Below are 20,928 nucleotides of genomic sequence, written 5' to 3' on the forward strand. Positions count from 1 at the left end.
AGCTCTGCAGGCAGTTCCTTCGACCTCATGGCTTGGTTTTTGCTCTGATATGCATTGTCAGCTGTGAGACCTTATATAGACAGGTGTGTGCCTTTCAAAATCATGTCCAATCGATTGAATTTACCACAGGTGGACTCCAATCAAGGTGTAAAAACATCTCAAAGATGATCAAGAGAAATGGGAGGGACCTGAGCTAAATTTCAAGTGTCATAGCAAAGGGTCTGAATACTTATGTCAATGTGATATTTAAGTTTTTTCTTTTTAATAAAGTTGCAAAACTTTCTAAAATCCTGTTTTCTCTTTGTCATTATGGGGTATTGAGTGGAGATTGATGAGGGAAAAAATGAATTTTAACAATTTCAGCAGAAGGCTGCAACATAACAAAATGTGAAAAAAGTGAAGGGGTCTGAATACTTTCTGAATGCACTGTAGACCTGGCTTGCTGTTGGCGTTCCAATTCATCCAAAAGGTGGAAGATGTCATTGAGGTCAGGGCTCTGTGCAGGCCAGTCAAGTTCTTCCACACCGATCTCGACAAACCATTTCTGTATGGACTTCGCTTTGTGCACAGGGGCATTGTCATGCTGAAACAGGAAAGGGCCCTCCCCAAACTGTTGCCACAAAGTTGGAAGCACACAATTGTCTAAAATGTCGTTGTATGCTGTAGCATGAAGATTTCCCTTCACTGGAACTAAGGGGCCTCGCTCAAACCATGAAAAACAGCCCCAGACCATTACTCCTCCTCCATCAAATTTTACAGTTGGCACTATGCATTCGGGCAAGCAGCGTTCTCCTGGCATCCGCCAAACCCAGATTCGTCCGTCAGACTGCCAGATGGTGAAGCGTGATTCACCACTCCAGAGAACGCGTTTCCACTGCTCCAGAGTCCAATGGCAGTGAGCTTTACACTACTCCAGCAGACGCTTGGCATTGCGCATGGTGATCTTCGGCTTGTGTGCAGCTGCCTGGCCATGTAAACCCATTCCATGAAGCTCCCGACGAACAGTTGTTGTGCTGACGTTGCTTCCAGAGGCAGTTTGGAACTGGGTAGTGTGTTGCAACCGAGGACAGACGATTTTTTACGCTCTACGCGCTTCAGCACTCGGCAGTCCTGTTCTGTGAGCTTGTGTGGCCTACCACTTTTCAGCTGAGCTGTTGTTGCTCCTAGACGTTTCCACTTCACAATAACAGCACTTACAGTTGACCGGGGCAGCTCTAGCAGGGCAGAAATTTGATGAACTGACTTGTTGGAAAGGTGGCATCCTATGATGGTGCCACGTTGAAAGTCACTGAGCTCTTCAGTACGACCCATTCTACTGCCAATGTTTGTCTATGGATATTGCATGGCTGTGTGCTTGATTATATATACCTGTCAGCAATGGGTGTGGCTAAAACAGCCGAATCCACTAATTAGAAGGGGTGTCCGCATACTTTTGGTCATGTGGTGTATTTGTTATTATGAGAGCTGGTGTAACATCTGTTCCTTCATTCAATTTCTAGCTCAAAATGCATGTAGAACATTTTCTATTCAATGTATCACATTTTGCCAGTTAAACCAAGTTAGTACCACAACAAAGTAGAGAATAGGAAAGGTTCAATTGTTCTGCTTATTTTCTTGTTTTGTTTAAAATTTTAAGGATTTGCTTGCCAGAGGATGTTGTTAAAGCATTTTTTTTTTTTTTTTTTTTTTTTTGTATACAGAGTCGAGGCTCGTGAAAGAGCTAACATTTATCAAAGAAACAAATCAAACAAACAAGCAAACAAAGTATATAAAAAGGGGAGCGGTCGACAAGATGGGGAGAGAAGAGGAGAAAGCACACAAACACAACATTTGAGAGCAGGGACATCGGGAGATGTGTGGGAGGGAAAGGGCCTGGGGGGAGGCAGGATAGGTATAAAACGCAAGGACACCAAGGACTTCCAGGAAAGAAGACAAAAGTCACCTCAAAAAAGTGGGTTTGGGGTGAAATTAGTGGGGGTAGAAAAGATCAAGGTTTTGGATTGGGGAAGATAAGAGATGGTGGTGAACAGCCGTTTTAAAGACCTGGAGGGAGGAGTGGGATTGAAGAGAGTGAGGGAGTTTGTTCCAAAGGCGGGAGAAAAGAGGAATGAAGGAGTGAAGGTGAGCAGAGAGTCTTGATTTTGGCAGTTTAACCATAAGAGGGTTACAGGCAGATCTTGTGCGACCTGTAGGAATATTTGGGGGACAGAGCCCAGAGAGAGCTGGGGGAGCAAGGCCGGAGAGGAGTCGGTAGAAGACGGAAAGACCACCAACCTGCCTGCGGTGAGTAAGTGAAAGGCGCTCGGAGATGGCGTCATCGCGGGAGATTCCAATGATTCTGAACGCTTTGGTTTCAACAGCATGAAGAAGAGCTAGGTGTGAGGCAGGAGCACCAGCCCAGAGGGGAGAGCAGTATTCCATTGAGCTGCGGATGAAAGCCTTGTATGTGGTGAGGAGCTCAGGTGTGCCAAGGAAGGACTTCGCACGACGGAGGATGCCCAGTCGGCGACTGGCTTTGGAGGCCAGCTTGGAAATGTGGTTTTCCCAGGAAAGATCATGGCAGATAGTGAGACCAAAAAGCTTGAGTGACAGAACTTCTTGGAGAGGATTATTCAGAAAGTAGATGGGAGGGTTGTCCAGTCGGTCTTTTCGGAGAGACATCGGAAGAGTGTGAGATTTGTCAGGATTGAAAGATCTTTTTTTTAATGACCTGATTTTTTTTTTCCTTTGCTTATGTTTTATTTCAACAATTAAAATTTCCCCTTCCTTTTCCCTAATTGCTTCCCCAATTTTGTCACACAGTACATGGATTTTAACTCAACATATTTTTTCAAACCACCTCCCTCCCTCGATCCCATCCGTCCAAGCAGTACAGGACATCGTGTTCCAGCTGCAACGCTTCGTCTCTGCCATGTCTCGCTACCATGATGATTGTTGCCATGCACTCAAGAATGCAGATGTATTTCCAATCGAGGTGGACCTCACGCGTACCATGCAGTGCTATAACCCACACACATCTTACACTGATGATGAACATGAACCCGTGGCTACTTTAGCAGAAGACAAAGTAGGCAGCAGACAAGATGCTGCATCAACCAAAGAGAATGGTGAGAAACTCCTGGAGGACTTTTGATGTGATTCTGTACACACTTCTGCCTGGTGCTGAATTGTGATACTTTGTGTGTGGGACACGGCTGTGCCTGCAGTTATTCCACATTGTTTAGCGTCTATTTCTAAGCCATTGCAGCAAACTGAATAATAATTGTAAACTTGTGCAGTACCAGGATCTCTTTACTGTCATTTTTGCAAAGGTTTGTACAGAGGGTTGTTTCGTCTTTGTGCTGTGTTTGGAAGATACATGTACATTCTGCCTGATGCAATTCAAAAGTTAGTTGTGACTGGCTTAGAAGAAAAAGGTAAAGAATGTGGTACGTTGACCCTGCTGAATTGTGCCATTCATCCCATTTTAACAATGTTCAAAATAATTTCTTGTAGTATATGTATTTGAGTTACGAAATAGCAATTCACATATGGAATGTAGTTTACAAAAATGGCCATCGACAGTTTCATTATACAATTTCCTTTTCAATTCAATGCTTCCTTTTTCGATGTATTAACCACTGTTAAAGGAATATCGTTCCAAGGAATTGGTCATTTCTATTTCCTTTATTTATTAATTGCCTGTTGGGCTTAAAAAAACTTTAACATTCGTCTTTTCGTAGGACAGCAAATATATGGTAACTGTAGTTTTCATCAAAAAGACAATATTTTGATGATTCTATGAAACACTAAATAAAGTGTAGTTTACTTTTTAATGACAAATGATGCTTACCTTTAAATTTCATGTACTATTAAAGCCTACCCCATCTTAACTTAAAATGTTGTGTGGACTTCATTGACAATGCCATTCTGTGCACTCTTCAACAGCAAAGTGGAAATATTTGGCCACAGAATGATTGATGGTCAAATGTTTAAAAAAATGAAATTCTTCATCACTCGGGTGTTATACTTGTCCCTTTCTGACTATCACAAGAAATTACTTGATTTGCTATAATACTCACTACTCTATCGTTGCTTGTTAAATTGACCTTGGTGACTCGTACAAGCTGAATATGATTGTGGCAACTTTTTCTATTGAGACTAATGGAGCGAGTACATACAGTGCGCTCCATACGTATTGGAACAGTGAAGTCATATTTGTGTTATTATTGCTATATTCTCAAGAAATTTGGATTTGAGATCAAAATATTAATATGAGGCAAGAGTAGAGAAGCTCAGCTTTTATTCATTGGTATTTCCATGCATGGTTTTTCCAAGTTTTGCTCTTGTCGAACAACAGCACTTTTTATGTTGAGTCCACCTCCCCCCCCCCCCTCCCCATTTTACGTAAGCAATGAGTATTGTAACAGATGACTGTCAGGTGGCTCTTATTGCATTGATCCTTCACACATAAAAGAGCTGTGAATGACTAGTCTTGGTTTAGTCTTTGCTTTTGCCTTGGAAGTCTGTTTTGGAGTCAGTCGGTGTAAATAAACATGAAGACCAGAGAACTATCTATGAAAGAAAACCAAACAATTTGGAAGCTGAAAAAACGGAACAATTCAATTCGAACCATAGAACCATTGGGCATAGAAAATACAACTATTTGGAATATTTTGAAAAAGAAAGAAACCATGAGTGTACTCAGCAATAGATAACGGCCAGGTCGGCCTAGGAGAATAACTGCAGTTGATGACAGAAAAATCATCAGAGCTGTGAAGAAAAACGCAAAAATAAGTACAGATACATTCAGAGTACACGGACCCAATTCCAAATAAATAAATAACATCCTCCAGCGCGGCATTGCCGGGGCACCTCACTATGTGTACCTCAAAGATGAGAGCTTCAAACAAACTTCCCAGACATCCCATTTCTGGGTAGGTCTAGTATTTCAGTATATTTTTACATGGAAGGTGGGGTGGTCCAATATGTAGAATGTGTTAAGAATAGCTTGATCACTGTGCTCGAGAAGATTAGATTCTTCACTTGTAACAGGGACCTGGCAGAGGTATGTTGTATTGTAAAACGTGCAGTGAGACTGATTTTAAATCACAGGGAAGTTTAGAGTAAGTTGTGTGTTACACCTTTTGTATGTGTTACACCTGAGGCTAAGTGTGAGACTTGTGGCACATGAAACAAAGGAACTTGAAAAGTGTACACACTTGTGGTATGAGAAAAACATGGGCTTGTTTGAGCAAGGACTGCAGGCCACATTGGTACCATGACCTGTGGACTCCTGGAGAGGGGTGGAATACTTTTGTGGAGATGCCACCGCCAGACGACAAGACAGCCAATCACGGGGCCAGCTACTTGAATTTGCTTGATCAGTGCTAGAAGGTAGGCTCAGAGGATTTAAAAGCAATGTACATTAGGGTGGTTCTTAAAAATGAAAGTTAGAAAAGGCATGCTCCTAACACTTAAAAAAATTTGTATGTATGAAAAAACCCTTGTGGTGAAATTTTAAGCCATTTGGACTAAATTTAGGGGTTGCACACAGAGTTTGTAATTTTACATATTTGGCTCACATAAATGTTTGGAGTTGATTATATTTATTCTCCACTGCTACGCTTGTGATTTTGATCATTACAGTTGACCTATGACCTTGCTATGTACTGCACATTTTGAAGTTGTTTTCAAGTTAATTGAATACAGTACAGCTGTACTCTGGTGTATGCAGTTGCTCTCATTGAAGAGTACAATAGTCTCCTGACAAGGAATGAACAGCAAAACCAGTATCTGCTTCAAGTTGTGACAGAACATCGCAAGAGGTTTCCCGATTGCAGGAAATCAACGCTTGTCGGGCAACAATGAGTGGCTGGCAACCATGAGTCACTGTGCAACCCCTAAAACTTGATGTATTCAAAAACTATTTCACAGGCAGAAGTTTTACCTCGATACGAAAAAAATTAAAGGTTAGGAGTAGAACAATTAAAAAAAATTTTTGGCCTCATATTGCTGAGAATCACCCAAATGTACATGCATGTGCGGGGCTTCAACCAGAACTGATACCAGCTCTCTCTCTCTCTCGCTCTCTCCCCTCTCTGCTGTGTCACTCTTCTTATGCAATTCATGGAGGCCATCTTCCTGCCATAGTTTCTCTCTTCTCTGGTGCTGTACCGCACCAACTTGCACGGTGTCATCGTGGTGTACCCCAAGACCAGCTCATGCCTGCCTAAGTCCTCCCCTATTTCCCCCTGAGTTAAACAAGCTTGGTACAGCCAGACCCAGACATTTGTGGTCCTAACATTTGCAGACTCCACGTATTCGCGGTTCATAACATGTGACATGCTTCTACATTTGTGGCCCTGTGCCCTGTGTATTTGTGTTTTTTCACGGGCGCAAAAATATATTTTTGATATATATATACTGTGAGTGATTATTTAACTATACTGTACATCTGTTGTTTAGTTTAAAGTCTTGTGATTCCTTTATATTAGTATGATTCTACTTGCTTCTTCGTCTGTTTACTGTGATACTGTTTAAAATACTTTTTAGTCAATGTAATATAATGCTTTATTGGTAAGACAAAGGCCACTAGGTGTGTTCTCGCGAGATCACAGTTGATCCCGTCAGAGTGGGAATTGAATATGGTCAATCACAAACATGGACCTGGAACTTAACATTACATTACAGTCCGCAAACGATTAATGTGTGCTTCCCAAAGTGTCTTGATCCCGAAAATAGTTTGCTCGGAGTTTAAGCTTGAAGGAAGATATGGTATTCTATATTATCTTACCAAGAAAGACTGAGTTTTAAATTGCACAATTTTAAAAGTGGTGGTGTCACAGTCCTTGTGTTAGAATTGTATTTTATATCCAAAATAAAAGTTCATTTTTACTTATGTACCAGGAACCAGGTGCGCTGATCGTCTAATAAATTAGAATCATCTATATATATAAAACTGTGTGTGTGTGGGTGTGTGTGTGTGTGTGTGTGTGTGTGTGTGTGTGTAATGTTACCGATAGACTCCGAAACGGAGAGGCTCACGTGCTTGATATTTGGCATAGACATGGCCATTGAGCCTGGGACGAACATGGCCGAGACCATATTTGACGAGATCCATATTTTTTATTCATATTTACCTCAGCGCATTTCAGCGAAGTACCCGCTAATCTCAGCCGGTGCCAGAACAGCTCGCTGATTCGCTCAGAGCGATCACGTGATGTTCCATCCCGTCACACGTTTGCACGTAATTCAGGGCGAAAAGCGATTGCGTTTTTCACCTTTATGCGATCGTGTTTTGTGTCGATTTTGTGCGATATGAATTACATTTTAATTCATATTTCGTGTTTTCGAATACGAAGGATTTCCCCTTTCCCCTTTCGATTTTGAATACGAATCGAATACGAGCTTGAGTCGAGAGGGCGAATGTACGGGTTGGGAATGTACGGGTCTCCCTTCCCCCGCCCGGCAACGCCAGTACTGGAGGGCGTGGGTCACAGGATCGGTGAGTCTCCAAAATCCGATTCGTGCTCTTGCGAAGATGCAGGACGATGTCGCGATTGTTGTGCTGCTCTCCGACCATGAGAACTGCAACGTCATTGATGACTGGCCCTCCCCTTCCCTCCCCCTTCCCCTCCCCTTCCCTCCCCCTTCCCCTCCCCTTCCCTCCCCCTTCCCTCCCCCTTCCCTCCCCCTTCCCCCTCCCCCGTCCGTCCTCCCCCTCCCTTCCCCCTCCGTCCTCCCCCTCCACCCTACCCCCTCCCCTTCTCCCCTTCTCCCCTCCCCCCTCCCCCTCCCCCTCCCTTTTCCCCCTCCCCCTCCCCCTCCCTTTTCCCCCTCCCCCTCCCTTTTCCCCCTCCCCCTCCCTTTTCCCCATCCCTTTTCCCCATCCCTTTTCCCCCTCCCTTTTCCCCCTCCCTTTTCCCCCTCCCTTTTCCCCCTCCCCCTCCCTTTTCCCCCTCCCCCTCCCTTTTCCCCCTCCCCCTCCCTTTTCCCCCTCCCCCTCCCTTTTCCCCCTCCCCCTCCCTTTTCCCCCTCCCCCTCCCTTTTCTCCCTCCCCCTCCCTTTTCCCCCTCCCCCTCCCTTTTCCCCCTCCCCCTCCCTTTTCCCCCTCCCCCTCCCTTTTCCCCCTCCCCCTCCCTTTTCCCCCTCCCCCTCCATTTCCCCCCTCCCCCTCCCTTTCCCCCCTCCCCCTCCATTTCCCCCCTCCCCCTCCCTTTTCCCCCTCCCCCTCCCTTTTCCCCCTCCCCCTCCCTTTTCCCCCTCCCCCTCCCTTTTCCCCCTCCCCCTCCCTTTTCCCCCTCCCCCTCCCTTTTCCCCCTCCCCCTCCCTTTTCCCCCTCCCCCTCCCTTTTCCCCCTCCCCCTCCCCCCTCTCACCCCCCCTCGCCCTCCCCCTTCCCTCCTCTTCTCCCCTCCCCCACGTTCCCCTCTCCTCCCCTCCCCCCTCCCCTCCCCTCCCCTCCCCCGCCCGGCAATGCCGGGTACTTCTGCTAGTATTCTAATAAATAAGAAACGTATTCCCGCCTTCGTGTGCGCCCGGACCAACCGCAAGTTTTGGCATGTATTTGAATGGTCCTTTGGGGAACATCAAATTGTAAGTATGTCCCGTTATTGGAGCACGGATGTGTGTGTCATGCATAAAGACTATCCACGAACATCAAAGACCCTAGGCGTGATGGTTGACCAGTTAACCCGACGATATTCTTTGTCCAAGATGTACAGAGTAGTCTGAACGTCACTTTATCCTAGTCCGGGAGCGAAGCCAACAAATTTGGTTTTACCCTAAATTCGGCCTCCCTCTAGTTTCTTGGTTTTATTTGCAGGATATATCCTTCCGACACAAGAATTAGGACAGTGTAGAGAATTTCGAGCCTGCGAATACATCTAATTTGACCAAAACGTGACCTTCGTCGAAGTGACCATTTCTGTGGACACGCTCGACTGCTCCTTAATTGATACCATAATTATTTCATACTTGTTCTGGTAATTTTTCCTTCTTGTTGGACTTTTTGGGAAGCAAAATCCAATTGGAAATTTGGATATTGTGCATGTCTTGGGCATATAAAATAATTATACAAGCTAACAGGGTACCATCCCAAAATCAGACCGATTTAGAAACAAAAAATCAAGGCTATTAACGATGACGTCATTACTGCCATAATTATGACGTCATAATTCTACAGGGACAACGCTTAGTCTGATCAGTTTGAAATGTATTGGGTGTGATCTATGCAACAATTATATTAGATAATATAAATTTATGATGTCATCGCTCACGTGGTCTGGTAGCCATATTGGATCAAAGAAAAATAAAATGTTCAAAAATAGAAGAGTTGGCTCACACCAAGTTGACTGCGCAGGGTAAGTATTCTATGAATACCATTCAGATTTTAATGTGTTCATCTTGATTCTGCTGTTATTAATTAATCCACAGATATTTATTTATTGACATCTAATCAATTATTTATGGTCTAGTGTGTGTGTAACTGGATGCGTCCATAATTACATATTGGTAAAGTGTTACAAATTGAGCCGATTTATGCACCAATTGCTTCTTAATTTTCTCATTTAACCGTTATGGGCATGCAGTTCTTGATTAATCCAGAAAATTTATCTATACTTACATTATTGTGATTGCTTTATCTTCTCTACTGTCCTTTTTCCGTCAATTACCTCTTATCTTTACAACTGCCTCAAAACTGAAGCTCTTGTGTTTACAGCAGCCATAAAGTTGAATGAGTTGGGGACAACCAGTAGCGATTTATCATGTCACTCCTGTGCATCCATCCTTACATTACACCTCCACATGGTTTCCCCAAAATAGGGGGCTTCACACTTTCCACAAGTTAATAAATTATATGCTTGAGGTTTTTACTTGCAATTATCTGATGTTGCTCTTAATTTACGATCCAGCTGTTACTGTCCAATTATATCGTTAATGGTAAAATAGGACACGTTATACAATATTACTAATTTCACATACTAGTGAGATACCCGTGCTATGCACGGGTGGGAGGCCGGAAGCAAACATGCAATGCAGATGCGGCGAATGCTAAAGCATGAAACCAATAAATGCCACATTCCTGTAGCACCCTCAGTCGCACATCAGACATGGACAGCAGCTTCGTGAAGGACTTCCATGAAAAACGTACCTGTTCGCAAACAAACGGGTACATTCACGTATAGAAACATTGATCGTGGATCCGTGGCGAATCTGCATATAGCGATCCGCGAAGTTCACGTTTCGAAGGTAGAAACCATCACGGCATGTCGTCACTTACTTGAACTCGATATCTCTTTTTTCATTCCAAACAACATATCTCCAATCACAAATTAATCACAAAATAAACTTTTAACAACATTGTTAATGTTTCCTTCATTGTAAAAACTACCAAGTCAACAGTTAAAAGGATTTTGAGCCGATAGGTGTTATGGCCTTGGCAAGATCGATGGAGACAGCGATCTGTTGGCTTATACCCCGCCCAAATAGCTATGTGGAATTCTCTCATGTAGAGATTAAACTCACGTTGTTTGAACTTTGGCCGAGGTCATTATTTACTTTTAATGATGTTTATATATGAATCAAAAAGAAGATAATTGGTTTTGGGTCATCCTTTCCGCATATCTCGTGGGATTGTGAGTTGGCAAGACGACCGCGATGGCGGGGAGGGGGTTGGCATTCTCTCAAGCAGGGATTCAACCCATGTCCTTATAAAAGGTCTTTGTCTGTGGTCACCGAGTCCGATCGGTGCAGCCGTTTGTGCTGCACCTGGGAAAATAACGTTAGGCGGGAGTCCAAACCTGAAAATGCTGGGGGCCAAAGCTGAAATTGGAAAAACAATATACCTTATTGGCGCTGAGGAAGCGCCTTTAGCGATTGACTTCCAGCCAGTGTAACGCTAATTCCTGTCACAGGAATTCGGAGATCATATAAGTGGGCGTGGCAGTTCCTGATTGGTTCGTGTTGGGGAATGCCTTCTCGCTGCCGACGTGACGTAAATTCGCGCACGCGCACTGGTGATTGGCGCTGAGGAAGCGCCTTTAGCGATTGACTTCCAGCCAGTGTAACGCTAATTCCTGTCACAGGAATTCGGAGATCATATAAGTGGGCGTGGCAGTTCCTGATTGGTTCGTGTTGGGGAACGCCTTCTCGCTGCCGACGTGACGTAAATTCGCGCACGCGCACTGGTGAAGCTTACTCGGTCTTACTCGATCCCATATTACATGTACTTTCATTGCATACAAATTATACTTCCTCCTAGAAATTCCAAGCCCGAACCTCAGCGCAATCCAAGAGGATTCACTTGTTTTACTCCCGGACATCCCACGATTACCCGCCCAAAATATCGTTGCGATCGGTTCAGCCCTTTTTGCGGTACCTACAGACAGACGGACAGACAGACAGACAGACAGAGGGACGGACATTTGGTGAATTATAGTAAGATGCTGTACACTCGATTTGGAAATACAGTGGTACCTCGGCTTACGAGTGCCCCAACGTACGAGTTTTTCGGGATACGAGCCGTCGCTCGGGCGGTTTGTTGCTTTGGGATACGAGCCGAGATCCGATGTACGAGCTCAAAAAATTTATTTTTTTGAATTTTCCGGTTGTGGCTTCCGGTTCCGGTCACGCGGTTATCTTGCCGTGAAAGCATCTCTGCTTGGATATAAAACACGCAATCGTCGAAATACATGAGCGAGGAATCTCCTTGCTCCAGCCGGTGACGTCATCGGCGGGGATCCCCGCCTCCAGAGTGGCTGGTCACGTGACCGCCAAAGCGTGTCGCGCGTGCGGGTATAATGAGCTACACCTGTGGATCACGTGACCACGGAAGCACGCCTCGCTTGCGAGGCATGGCTTTCGGTTTGCGTTTTGCTTTATAAGGCGCGATAAATGGGCTTTTGAGTGTTAGCGGTTCATGGCGTTGACGGTTCATGGCGGTTCATGGCGGTTGACGGTTCATGACGGTTCATGACGGTTCATGGCGTTGACGGTCAAAAACCCATTACATCAATTTTACCAGGCACTGTACAGTAAGTACAGTGGACACCAAATGCACGGTGGAAGGCTAGAAGTAGAAGATCGTCCAAGACAAGTGAGAATAAGCCATACTTTGGAGGAGATGACGTCATTCGCTGGTCCGATAACCAAAGATGTGGTATAAAAAACCAGGTGAGCTAACAATGCAGCAATGAAGGAATTCGGCCAAGGCACCGGCACACAACGACCTACCTACATCGAAAGACTCAATGCCAATGGTGACAGAAGCCAAGACGGCCGGCTTAAACACCGCCGAAAGACCACGGTGTACCAACTTACGATGCAGAACATCTTGCACTTAATATGATGACAACAGGTGCCATCCTCTGACGTACCATTACAGGTACAGGTACAGTACACGTGAGCACAGAGCAAAAGTTCACTGAAACCGAGATTAAGAAAAAAGAAAAAACACCTCGTGGTCCGTGCTCGATATCCGAGTTTCAATCTTTTCAAACACATGATGCTCTCGGTCACGGTATCTCCTGCGAGCTGCTTCTCCTTCAACCACACAAACAACAACTTCTCCATATCTTCATGGATAGAGGTCCGGAGCTTTGAAATAATCGTAACGCCCTTGGCTGGCGTTATAGCCTTTATGGACTCCTTCTGCTTCAAAATCGTACATATCGTAGAAGGAGTACGATCGTACTGCTTCGCCAAGTCGACAACACGCACACCTCACCTGGCATGCTCTTCTCCTCTGCTTAATAAAACCAGTTTATTTCTTTACATTCTCTTGTATTATGTACAGTATATACGAGGTCGTGCTTGTTTATACATTATTTGTTATTTATAAAGTACATTTTTGTTATTTAAAAGCACCTAACAAAAAAAATTGGTGTTTTTTTTTTGAGGCTGGAACGGATTAATAGCATTTCAATGCATTTGAATGGGAAAATTTGCTTTGACTTACGAGCGATTTGGCTTACGAGCTCCGTCACGGAACGGATTAAACTCGTAAGCCGAGGTACCACTGTATTAACATTTAAAGCATTCTAATCTAACCTTGTGTAAGACAAATTGCAGATCCAAAGCTAAGTTGGACAGCCAAGTCACATCACTGTTAGGTCGATGTGACATCCGATCCTCGGGCTGTCAATGAGTGGATTACTCTAAATCCTTCAAATTTCTGTAGGTGACACTCATTCTCAATGTGATGAATAGTCTGATTTGGGTGGCCACAGTCGCATGCTGTGCTGTACATTTGTGGAGGTAGTGTGAGGTCCTTGCACAGAGAGTGTGGATCCTTTTGAGCGCGTACCACTGCTTTCAGCAGAGATCGAAACCTGGAGGCTCTTTAAAATAAAAAAATTTAAAAATTATTTAGTTATTTTTGAATGCAGAATCGAGGCTCGGAAGAGCAAACACATTGAACATTAAAACATGCACAGACACATAAAACATACAATGAAGGGAGCAGGAGACAAGAGGGGGAGAGAGAGGGAAGCACACATGCACAACAACAGAAGAGAACAGGGACGTCGGTAGATATGTGGAAGGGGGAGGGCTGGGGGAGGAGGGAGGGGTACACAGTATAAAGCAAATGAACACTACGAGGAATTTCAGGAAAGAAGTTGGGGATTGAAAGACGCGGATTTGGTGTGTTTAACGGGGGTAGAAAAGATCAAGGTTTTGGATCGGGGGAAGATAAGAGATGGTGGTGAACAGATGTTTTGAAGACCTGGAGGGAGGAGAGGGGTTGAAGAGAGTGAGGGAGTTTGTTCCAGAGGTGGGAGTGAAGAGGAATGAAAGAGTGAAGGTGAATGGCGAGTTTTGATTTTGGCAGTTTAACCATAAGAGGGTTGCTGGCAGATATTGTGCGTCTTGCAGGAATATTTGGGGGGCAGAGCACAGACAGAGCAGGGGGAGTAAGGCCAGAGAGGAGTAGAAGACAGAAAGTCATATCACTTACTCTTCTGTCATATCACTCAAGTTCTTTGTTGGCAATGTTGTTGTCCGTCCAGAGATTGCAACACTTGTCCTTTGTGTTAAACCCTGCATCACTCAAACATTTGCAGAGCTCCAGAAAAGTTTGCATGATTTGTGGCATATTTGGTAGATCCTGCTGGCTTTAATGAATTCGGGTGGGAGATGACAACCTTCCCATGGTCCACCCTACTATTGACTGTCATCACATCGACAACTGCAGCATTTAAAGCACCAGATTTTGGGGTGAGGGGGTCGCTCCATCCCACCAATCGACCTCCGTCCCTGGATAATTCCATGGGCGGAAGGATTGCTCAGCAACCATGGGCGGCACAGGTTGAGGTACGGATGCTCCTTCATGTAATACTTTTCATTGTAATCTAAAATGGCTCCTTGTTTCTGGCTAATTTGCATTTTTTTTATTCCATACATTAATTTTGATACATAATATACATATTCATGTAATTTAAGATTATTTCTATGTATATTTGTAAATTTTATGAAACACTTTTTGTAAACTTGAAAAATATCAGTCTTAGGACTGCCTTGTCCAGTGTTTGCCATTCTAAATAAACCGAAAATTATGATTAGGCAGTTTAATCTAGCAGGGTCCTCACACACAATCGTGTTACCTTACCCCCAAATTAATTACTCCAATTGGAGAACTGCGCTCTCGACTCCACACCCTCTAATTACATACGGCCGGGCAAAACAGTTGGTAAGAGTCGGCTACCTGATAAGTGAATTCATGTGGAACGTCTATTACATAAACTCTATGCCGAACCAATGAAGGAAAAGACAACCGGGAAGGTGTGAAGCAGTTTACCAACACAAAGCACATACTTAACTTATTCCAGAACACAAGACAGGTGTGCCACAATCATCTGGGAAAAGTAGAGGAAGAAACGAGAAATAAAAAGTTTGGGGTGTTGCATCAGCCCCTCGCTCACCCAACACAAGCAGGCAAGCTTGTGTTGGTCCAACTTGGATGTGTTATGGATTCGGCCCTAATGATTGTTGTTATGACTATTGTTGTTGGTTCGAAGTATTCTAGATAATATGCTTATTGTGACTTAAGGGAAAGGGTTGTTGTGGTTAAAAGATTTAAAAGCGCTCCTCGTAAAATGTGGCCGGAAATCCGGATCGAGACCGGAAGAGGTGGAGCGAAGAAAAAAGAGGCGGGAGGAGATGAAGGAGAGACGTGGTTGTTGAAGCTCCGGCCCGAGCGTTCAACGTACAGTGCGAGTGAACTTTGCGTCCTTGAAGGGAAGTTCGGGCGATAAGAAATATCGCCGGAATGCGTGGAGCCTGTGTCGTCGGGTATTCTCATTGAGGTTCCGGGCCTCAAAGCCCGGGTTGGAGTGAAAGCCTTCCGCATCTTCGCCACGTGAGCAACCTGCAGTGAACAGGTTTTTGTCGTGTCGGCTGGGCATTATTCCCCGGTGGTTTGCCGGGGACGGCGGGGCCAGAAAGGGGCACGTGAGAATTATACGGTGGCTCGCGGATTGAACTGCAACGTGTACGTCGGAGCGCGTCTTTGTGAGGTTCCTCCACCGCTGTTGCTGGGTGCTGAGCACGTGACCTCGGGGTCGTCTCGCTCGTCTACGCCTTAATTGACCATCGGGCCTTGACTCCCCGATCGCGGGAGCGCACAGAGACATTGGGACTTCGCCTTGGAGGGGTGCAGAGACATTGGGGGAGGTGCCGTGAGTGTGGGGTTAAGGGGCTTGACAAGGATATCATCGTAAGATTTGAAAGTAGGGGTGATTGCCCCCATGGTTGTATGGCTCTTTGTGTGTGATTTATACTATATTATTGTTTGTTTATAACCTGGTGTGGTTGCATTATTGATTTGCCTGTTTCATTTGCTGGTTCCATTGAGGGTCATTATTTGCTGGATTTCAAACAAGGATAACACAGCTTTCTGCCGGGGACCCTCTCGGGGTTCGGAGGTCCACCGAGACCAGAGGTAAGGGGGAGACCCCGTAACAGATGGAAGGAAGATAATGGGGTGGTGTGAGTGTGGTGTGTCGCATGTATGTGTGGTTGGAGCTGCTGCATCCCAGGATCATATACTGCTATCTGCTCTCAGCCATTTGGTCAGCACAAATGGTCTTGCCCTAGCACAACTCGTACTGGTAATGACTTCCAGGCAGTAATTTATAGGGGCAGAAACTCGTTCCTTCCTGATTGGTACATCAGACAGCTCGTACAGGCAATAAAGAAGGCGGGCAAGAAAGCAACTTGGAAGGCAGGCATTTTTAGGGTTTGTACCAGACAGACAGCTCTGGACCTTGGTGGTTACCGGCTTATATAAGGCTTCGATTGAGGTGTGGCAAAGGATGGTAGTTGCTCGCCCGTGTCGCATCTTCATTGGCCCGCTGGCACCGGGCAGCACCGCCCACTCGCTGTGCAGCGTCCGCATGTGGCCATTTAGCTTTCCCTCTAAGAGCGCAGAACTGGCAATGATTGTGGTGTTTCGTTGCATAATGCGTGTATGGTTTATACTGGGGGAAGGTGCAAGGGAAGAAGGATGGTAAAGAGGTTTAAAATGGATTAAATTTAGAAAGGTTTTTAAGCCAGTAGAGTTCGAGAGGTTATGGGTGGAAGGTTTTAAGGAAGCACAAGGAATAGAGATTTGGGAGCAAAGGGCTCAGGAATTGGGAAGGATGGACGGAAAGTGGAAATCGGAGGGTAAGATCCTGCTAAATACACACAACACATCTTCTCCATCGCATGTTACGAAGAGATGGGACCTGACAAAGCACACTTAATAAAATATTTAACCAAGGCTTTCTTGCATTGAACGCAACTCTGAGGTCCTTTATCCACAACCGCAACAATATTAGCAGTTCAAGGACGAGTAATGCGGTAATACCCACTCCCTGTAGGTGAAATATGGCATTATCAACCGGCAGCAGGGATCAGTGATTAAACCACGTGCCCTATTCCATGTTTGCAGGTGAAAGCCATCTCCCCACCATGGTGAGCAGGAGATTTGAGAGTTTTGTTTGTGTCCATGACCAGAACCCCAAGAATGTGTGCAAAAGCAGGTGGAATTGACGAAGCTGGTTTCCATTCTACAAGGTTCAGAGATGCATACAACACATTTTAGTATTTAATTGTGAATGTATATGGCACACTCCCTCTAGGAGAAATATGGCATAATTGTAAATGGTACCAATTTCACAACACGCTAAACAACTAGTAATAGACATCCGCAACCATCCTTGACCATGCTGTGGAACATCAATTGAAGCCCTCTTCCTTTTAAATTCGTTTTCTCCACCACTGCTTGAGTGATTGACACTAAACTTTCAACTTTGGAGTGCCTACCCATGGATAAATCTTTAACAAGGTTACATGATGATTGGATGAAAAATGCGGCTAGCGTTCAAAAAAAATCTGAAGGCATGCATTGCAGGATGTTTCACGTATTAGGAATAAATGGCTTCGACCTCGCTGCACTTTTTCTCTGTACTAAGTCGAGGCTCATACAAGAGCTAACACATAAAACATACCATAAAGGGAGCGGGAGACAAGAAGAGGTGAGAGGAAAGCACAACAACAGTTGTGAACAGGAACATTAGGAGATCTGTGGAAGAGAGAGGGCTGGGGTACACGGGATAAACAAGATGGACACGACGGAATTTCAGGAAAGAAAACGGAATTTGAAGGAGGTGGGTTCAGAGTGGATTAACGGGGGTAGAAAAGATAAAGGTTTTGGATGGGGAAGATATGAGATGGATGTGAGCAGCTGTTTTGAATACCTGGGGAGAAGAGTGGGATTGAAGAGAGTGTGGGAGTTTGTTCTGGAGGCGGGAAGAAAGAGGAACCTTAAAATAGTTGTTTAACTAAAGTAAGAACCTTAACTTGTAAGCAATTGATCGATTTTCTCACAGCCTGGATCATCAGCACATGAAAATGTTTTATTTCTCTTTAATGTTCCAAAAACAATGGTGTTGCACAAGTACTCAAATCAAACTGCAGCATCTATATAATAATAGCGTAAGGACTCGACTTGGTTATCCCTTTTACGCCGCACCCAGTGACCCGATGCCCACGGCACTAATGGATTTACGATCTACGAACCGCGCTCTTTGTTTATCACGTACAGACATACTCGAAAAATCTGAATTAGCCGACATTGGGGCCCAAAAGCATCCGATTAACTGCCGATACGACGCCATCTTACGACGCCATCGTATTGGCGTCTGCTGGGCGAAGCCAGCCGTCCGCTGATTGGACAGTCGAGTGGTGTGAACATGGGTGGTGTGAACCAAATGGTCTTTTTATTCCCTTGAACATTTTAAATTAGGATATATAAGGAAACGTCTTTATCGTCATTTTAATAAAGTTAAATGGAGTGACGTTGCGATACTCGGGGTGCGTTGCATAAATCCTCGTAACTCAGAGAGGTGTAGCAGGTGGCGAGACGTAAGGAAGCTAAAAGATAACGAGCTGAAACAGACGAACGATATGTCGATCCCTTTCTACACCGAACGGCAATAAAAGTATGAGAGCGGGAAGGCATGGCCTGAGCACTTCGAGCAAAGAGGACTGATTGGACTTAACTTAAAGAGAAAAAATTGGAGCTTAACGGAAGAAGAAGATCCCATGAGCGCTCCCCTATGCCATCCATAATGGTACACTCTATCCATACACCACATCCTCCCTTCCGTGGATGTTCCACGGGTTTCACGTCTTTATCGTCATTTTAATAAAGTTAAATGGAGTGACGTTGCGATACTCGGGGTGCGTTGCATAAATCCTCGTAACTCAGAGAGGTGTAGCAGGTGGCGAGACGTAAGGAAGCTTAAAGATAACGAGCTGAAAACAGACGAACGATATGTCAATCTCTTTCTACACCGAACGGAAATAAAAGTATGAGAGCGGGCAGGCATGGCCTGAGCACTTCGAGCAGAGAGGACTGATTGGACTTAACTTAAAGAGAAAAAATTGGAGCTTAACGGAAGAAGAAGATCCCATGAGCGCTCCCCTATGCCATCCATAATGGTACACTCTATCCATACACCACATCCTCCCTTCCGTGGATGTTCCACGGGTTTCACGTCTTTATCGTCATTTTAATAAAGTTAAATGGAGTGACGTTGCGATACTCGGGGTGCGTTGCATAAATCCTCGTAACTCAGAGAGGTGTAGCAGGTGGCGAGACGTAAGGAAGCTTAAAGATAACGAGCTGAAAACAGACGAACGATATGTCAATCTCTTTCTACACCGAACGGAAATAAAAGTATGAGAGCGGGCAGGCATGGCCTGAGCACTTCGAGCAGAGAGGACTGATTGGACTTAACTTAAAGAGAAAAAATTGGAGCTTAACGGAAGAAGAAGATCCCATGAGCGCTCCCCTATGCCATCCATAATGGTACACTCTATCCATACACCACATCCTCCCTTCCGTGGATGTTCCACAGGTTTCGGCTAGTCTATATAATAATAGCGTAAGGACTCGACTTTGTTATCCCTTTTACGCCGCACCCAGTGACCCGATGCCCACGGCACTATTGGATTTACGATCTACGAACCGCACTCTTTGTTTATCACGTACAGCCATACTCGAAAAATCTGAATTAGCCGACGTTGGGGCCCAAAAGCATCCAATTAACTGCCGATACGACGCCATCTTACGACGCCATCGTATTGGCGTCTGCTGGGCGAAGGCGAAGCAAGCCGTCCGCTGATTGGACAGGCGAAGGCGAAAGCAAGCCGTCCACTGAGTGGACAATCCAGAGCATGCATTTGTGCCAGTGTCGGCGATCGTTGTTCATATACGCACTCTTCATTCTCATCTTTCTTCCTAACTCTTACTCGGACAAGCAAATCCCCTATGCCATCCATAATGGTACACTCTATCCATACACCACATCCTCCCTTCCGTGGATGTTCCACGGGTTTCGGCTAGTGTGTAGTATTCACTCTGGTTTTGAAATCAAGTCCCCAAAAGCAAATACTTTCAAAAAGAGTACCGTTAGGAAAACCGCTTTGTGGTAAAGCCTCAAACATGCAGTTGTGATTAAAAACAAAATCATTTGGTGTCAAGTTCTCATTGGCCATAAAGAGTCCGTTGACAAATTGCTCATCCTTGGCAAAGTCAAAAGTGTTAATCTTGTTCGTTTTCAACTGCCAAAAAAGTCTGGTGTTGGCTTACTGCCAAAGTGGTTGACTTGGGATCTTGGAGTCTTGAGTTTGAGCCACCATAGTGCCGTTGAAATACCCCCAGGTGGGTTGACTCAGCCTGTCATCCTTCCGAGGTCGGCAAAATAACTACCACCTTACTGGGAATGGGGGCACTGCATCAGAGGCACAGCCGCACCCCAGAGGCTGATGCAGCCAGGGAGCAACAGGCTGCGAACAAACCATTCGCACATGCTGAAGGTTCCTGAGCAAACTGACGCCAGATCAATCAGGCAATCTGCAGCCAGTCTAATCTAGTGTTAATCATGGCCACTCAATATTTACCCAGATGTGACCTGCCTATTATTACAGGGAGTTTTCACTCCACATGTTATCTGAACAAGATGCCCACACTTCAGCGAATTGGCAGTTTTTTGTTTTTTTTCAGAGCCGTTTAATTTCTAAATGATACTCAGCAATATAATATTTGCCAAATTACTATTTCATATATATATATCTTTGTAGACTCAGAAGAAGACCTTTGTTGGTCGAAAGCTTATCGAAATAAAGATCGAAGTCCTGAAGCTACGTCCACGTCTGATTTAATCTCCCGATTATTTATTCAATGCAAATGAGACGCCCTGCTCGTACTGTGGAGTTTCTACTATTTCTCACAGTTTTATATATATATATATATATATATATATATATATATATTTATATATATATATATACATATATATATATATATATATACATACATACATATATATACATATATATATATATATATACATACATACATATATATACATATATACACATATATACATATATACAT

At 44.6% G+C, this 20,928-nt stretch overlaps 1 protein-coding gene across 1 annotated transcript in view; it reads left to right on the forward strand.

The window, feature by feature from the left end:
* The window catches only part of PICK1 (protein interacting with PRKCA 1), a gene marked incomplete at its 5' end in the record, with an annotated part of 28,661 nt that extends 24,789 nt beyond the window's left edge, over window positions 1–3,872 (forward strand). The window contains 1 exon segment of the mRNA XM_078769187.1: window positions 2,871–3,872. Coding sequence (XP_078625313.1) covers window positions 2,871–3,133 — 263 coding nt within the window.
* Between the last annotated feature and the right edge of the window lie 17,056 nt (window positions 3,873–20,928).

The sequence above is a fragment of the Myxine glutinosa genome, unplaced genomic scaffold (assembly GCF_964187855.1).
Source record: "Myxine glutinosa unplaced genomic scaffold, kmMyxGlut1.1 SCAFFOLD_1655, whole genome shotgun sequence".
Lineage (NCBI taxonomy): Eukaryota > Metazoa > Chordata > Myxini > Myxiniformes > Myxinidae > Myxine > Myxine glutinosa.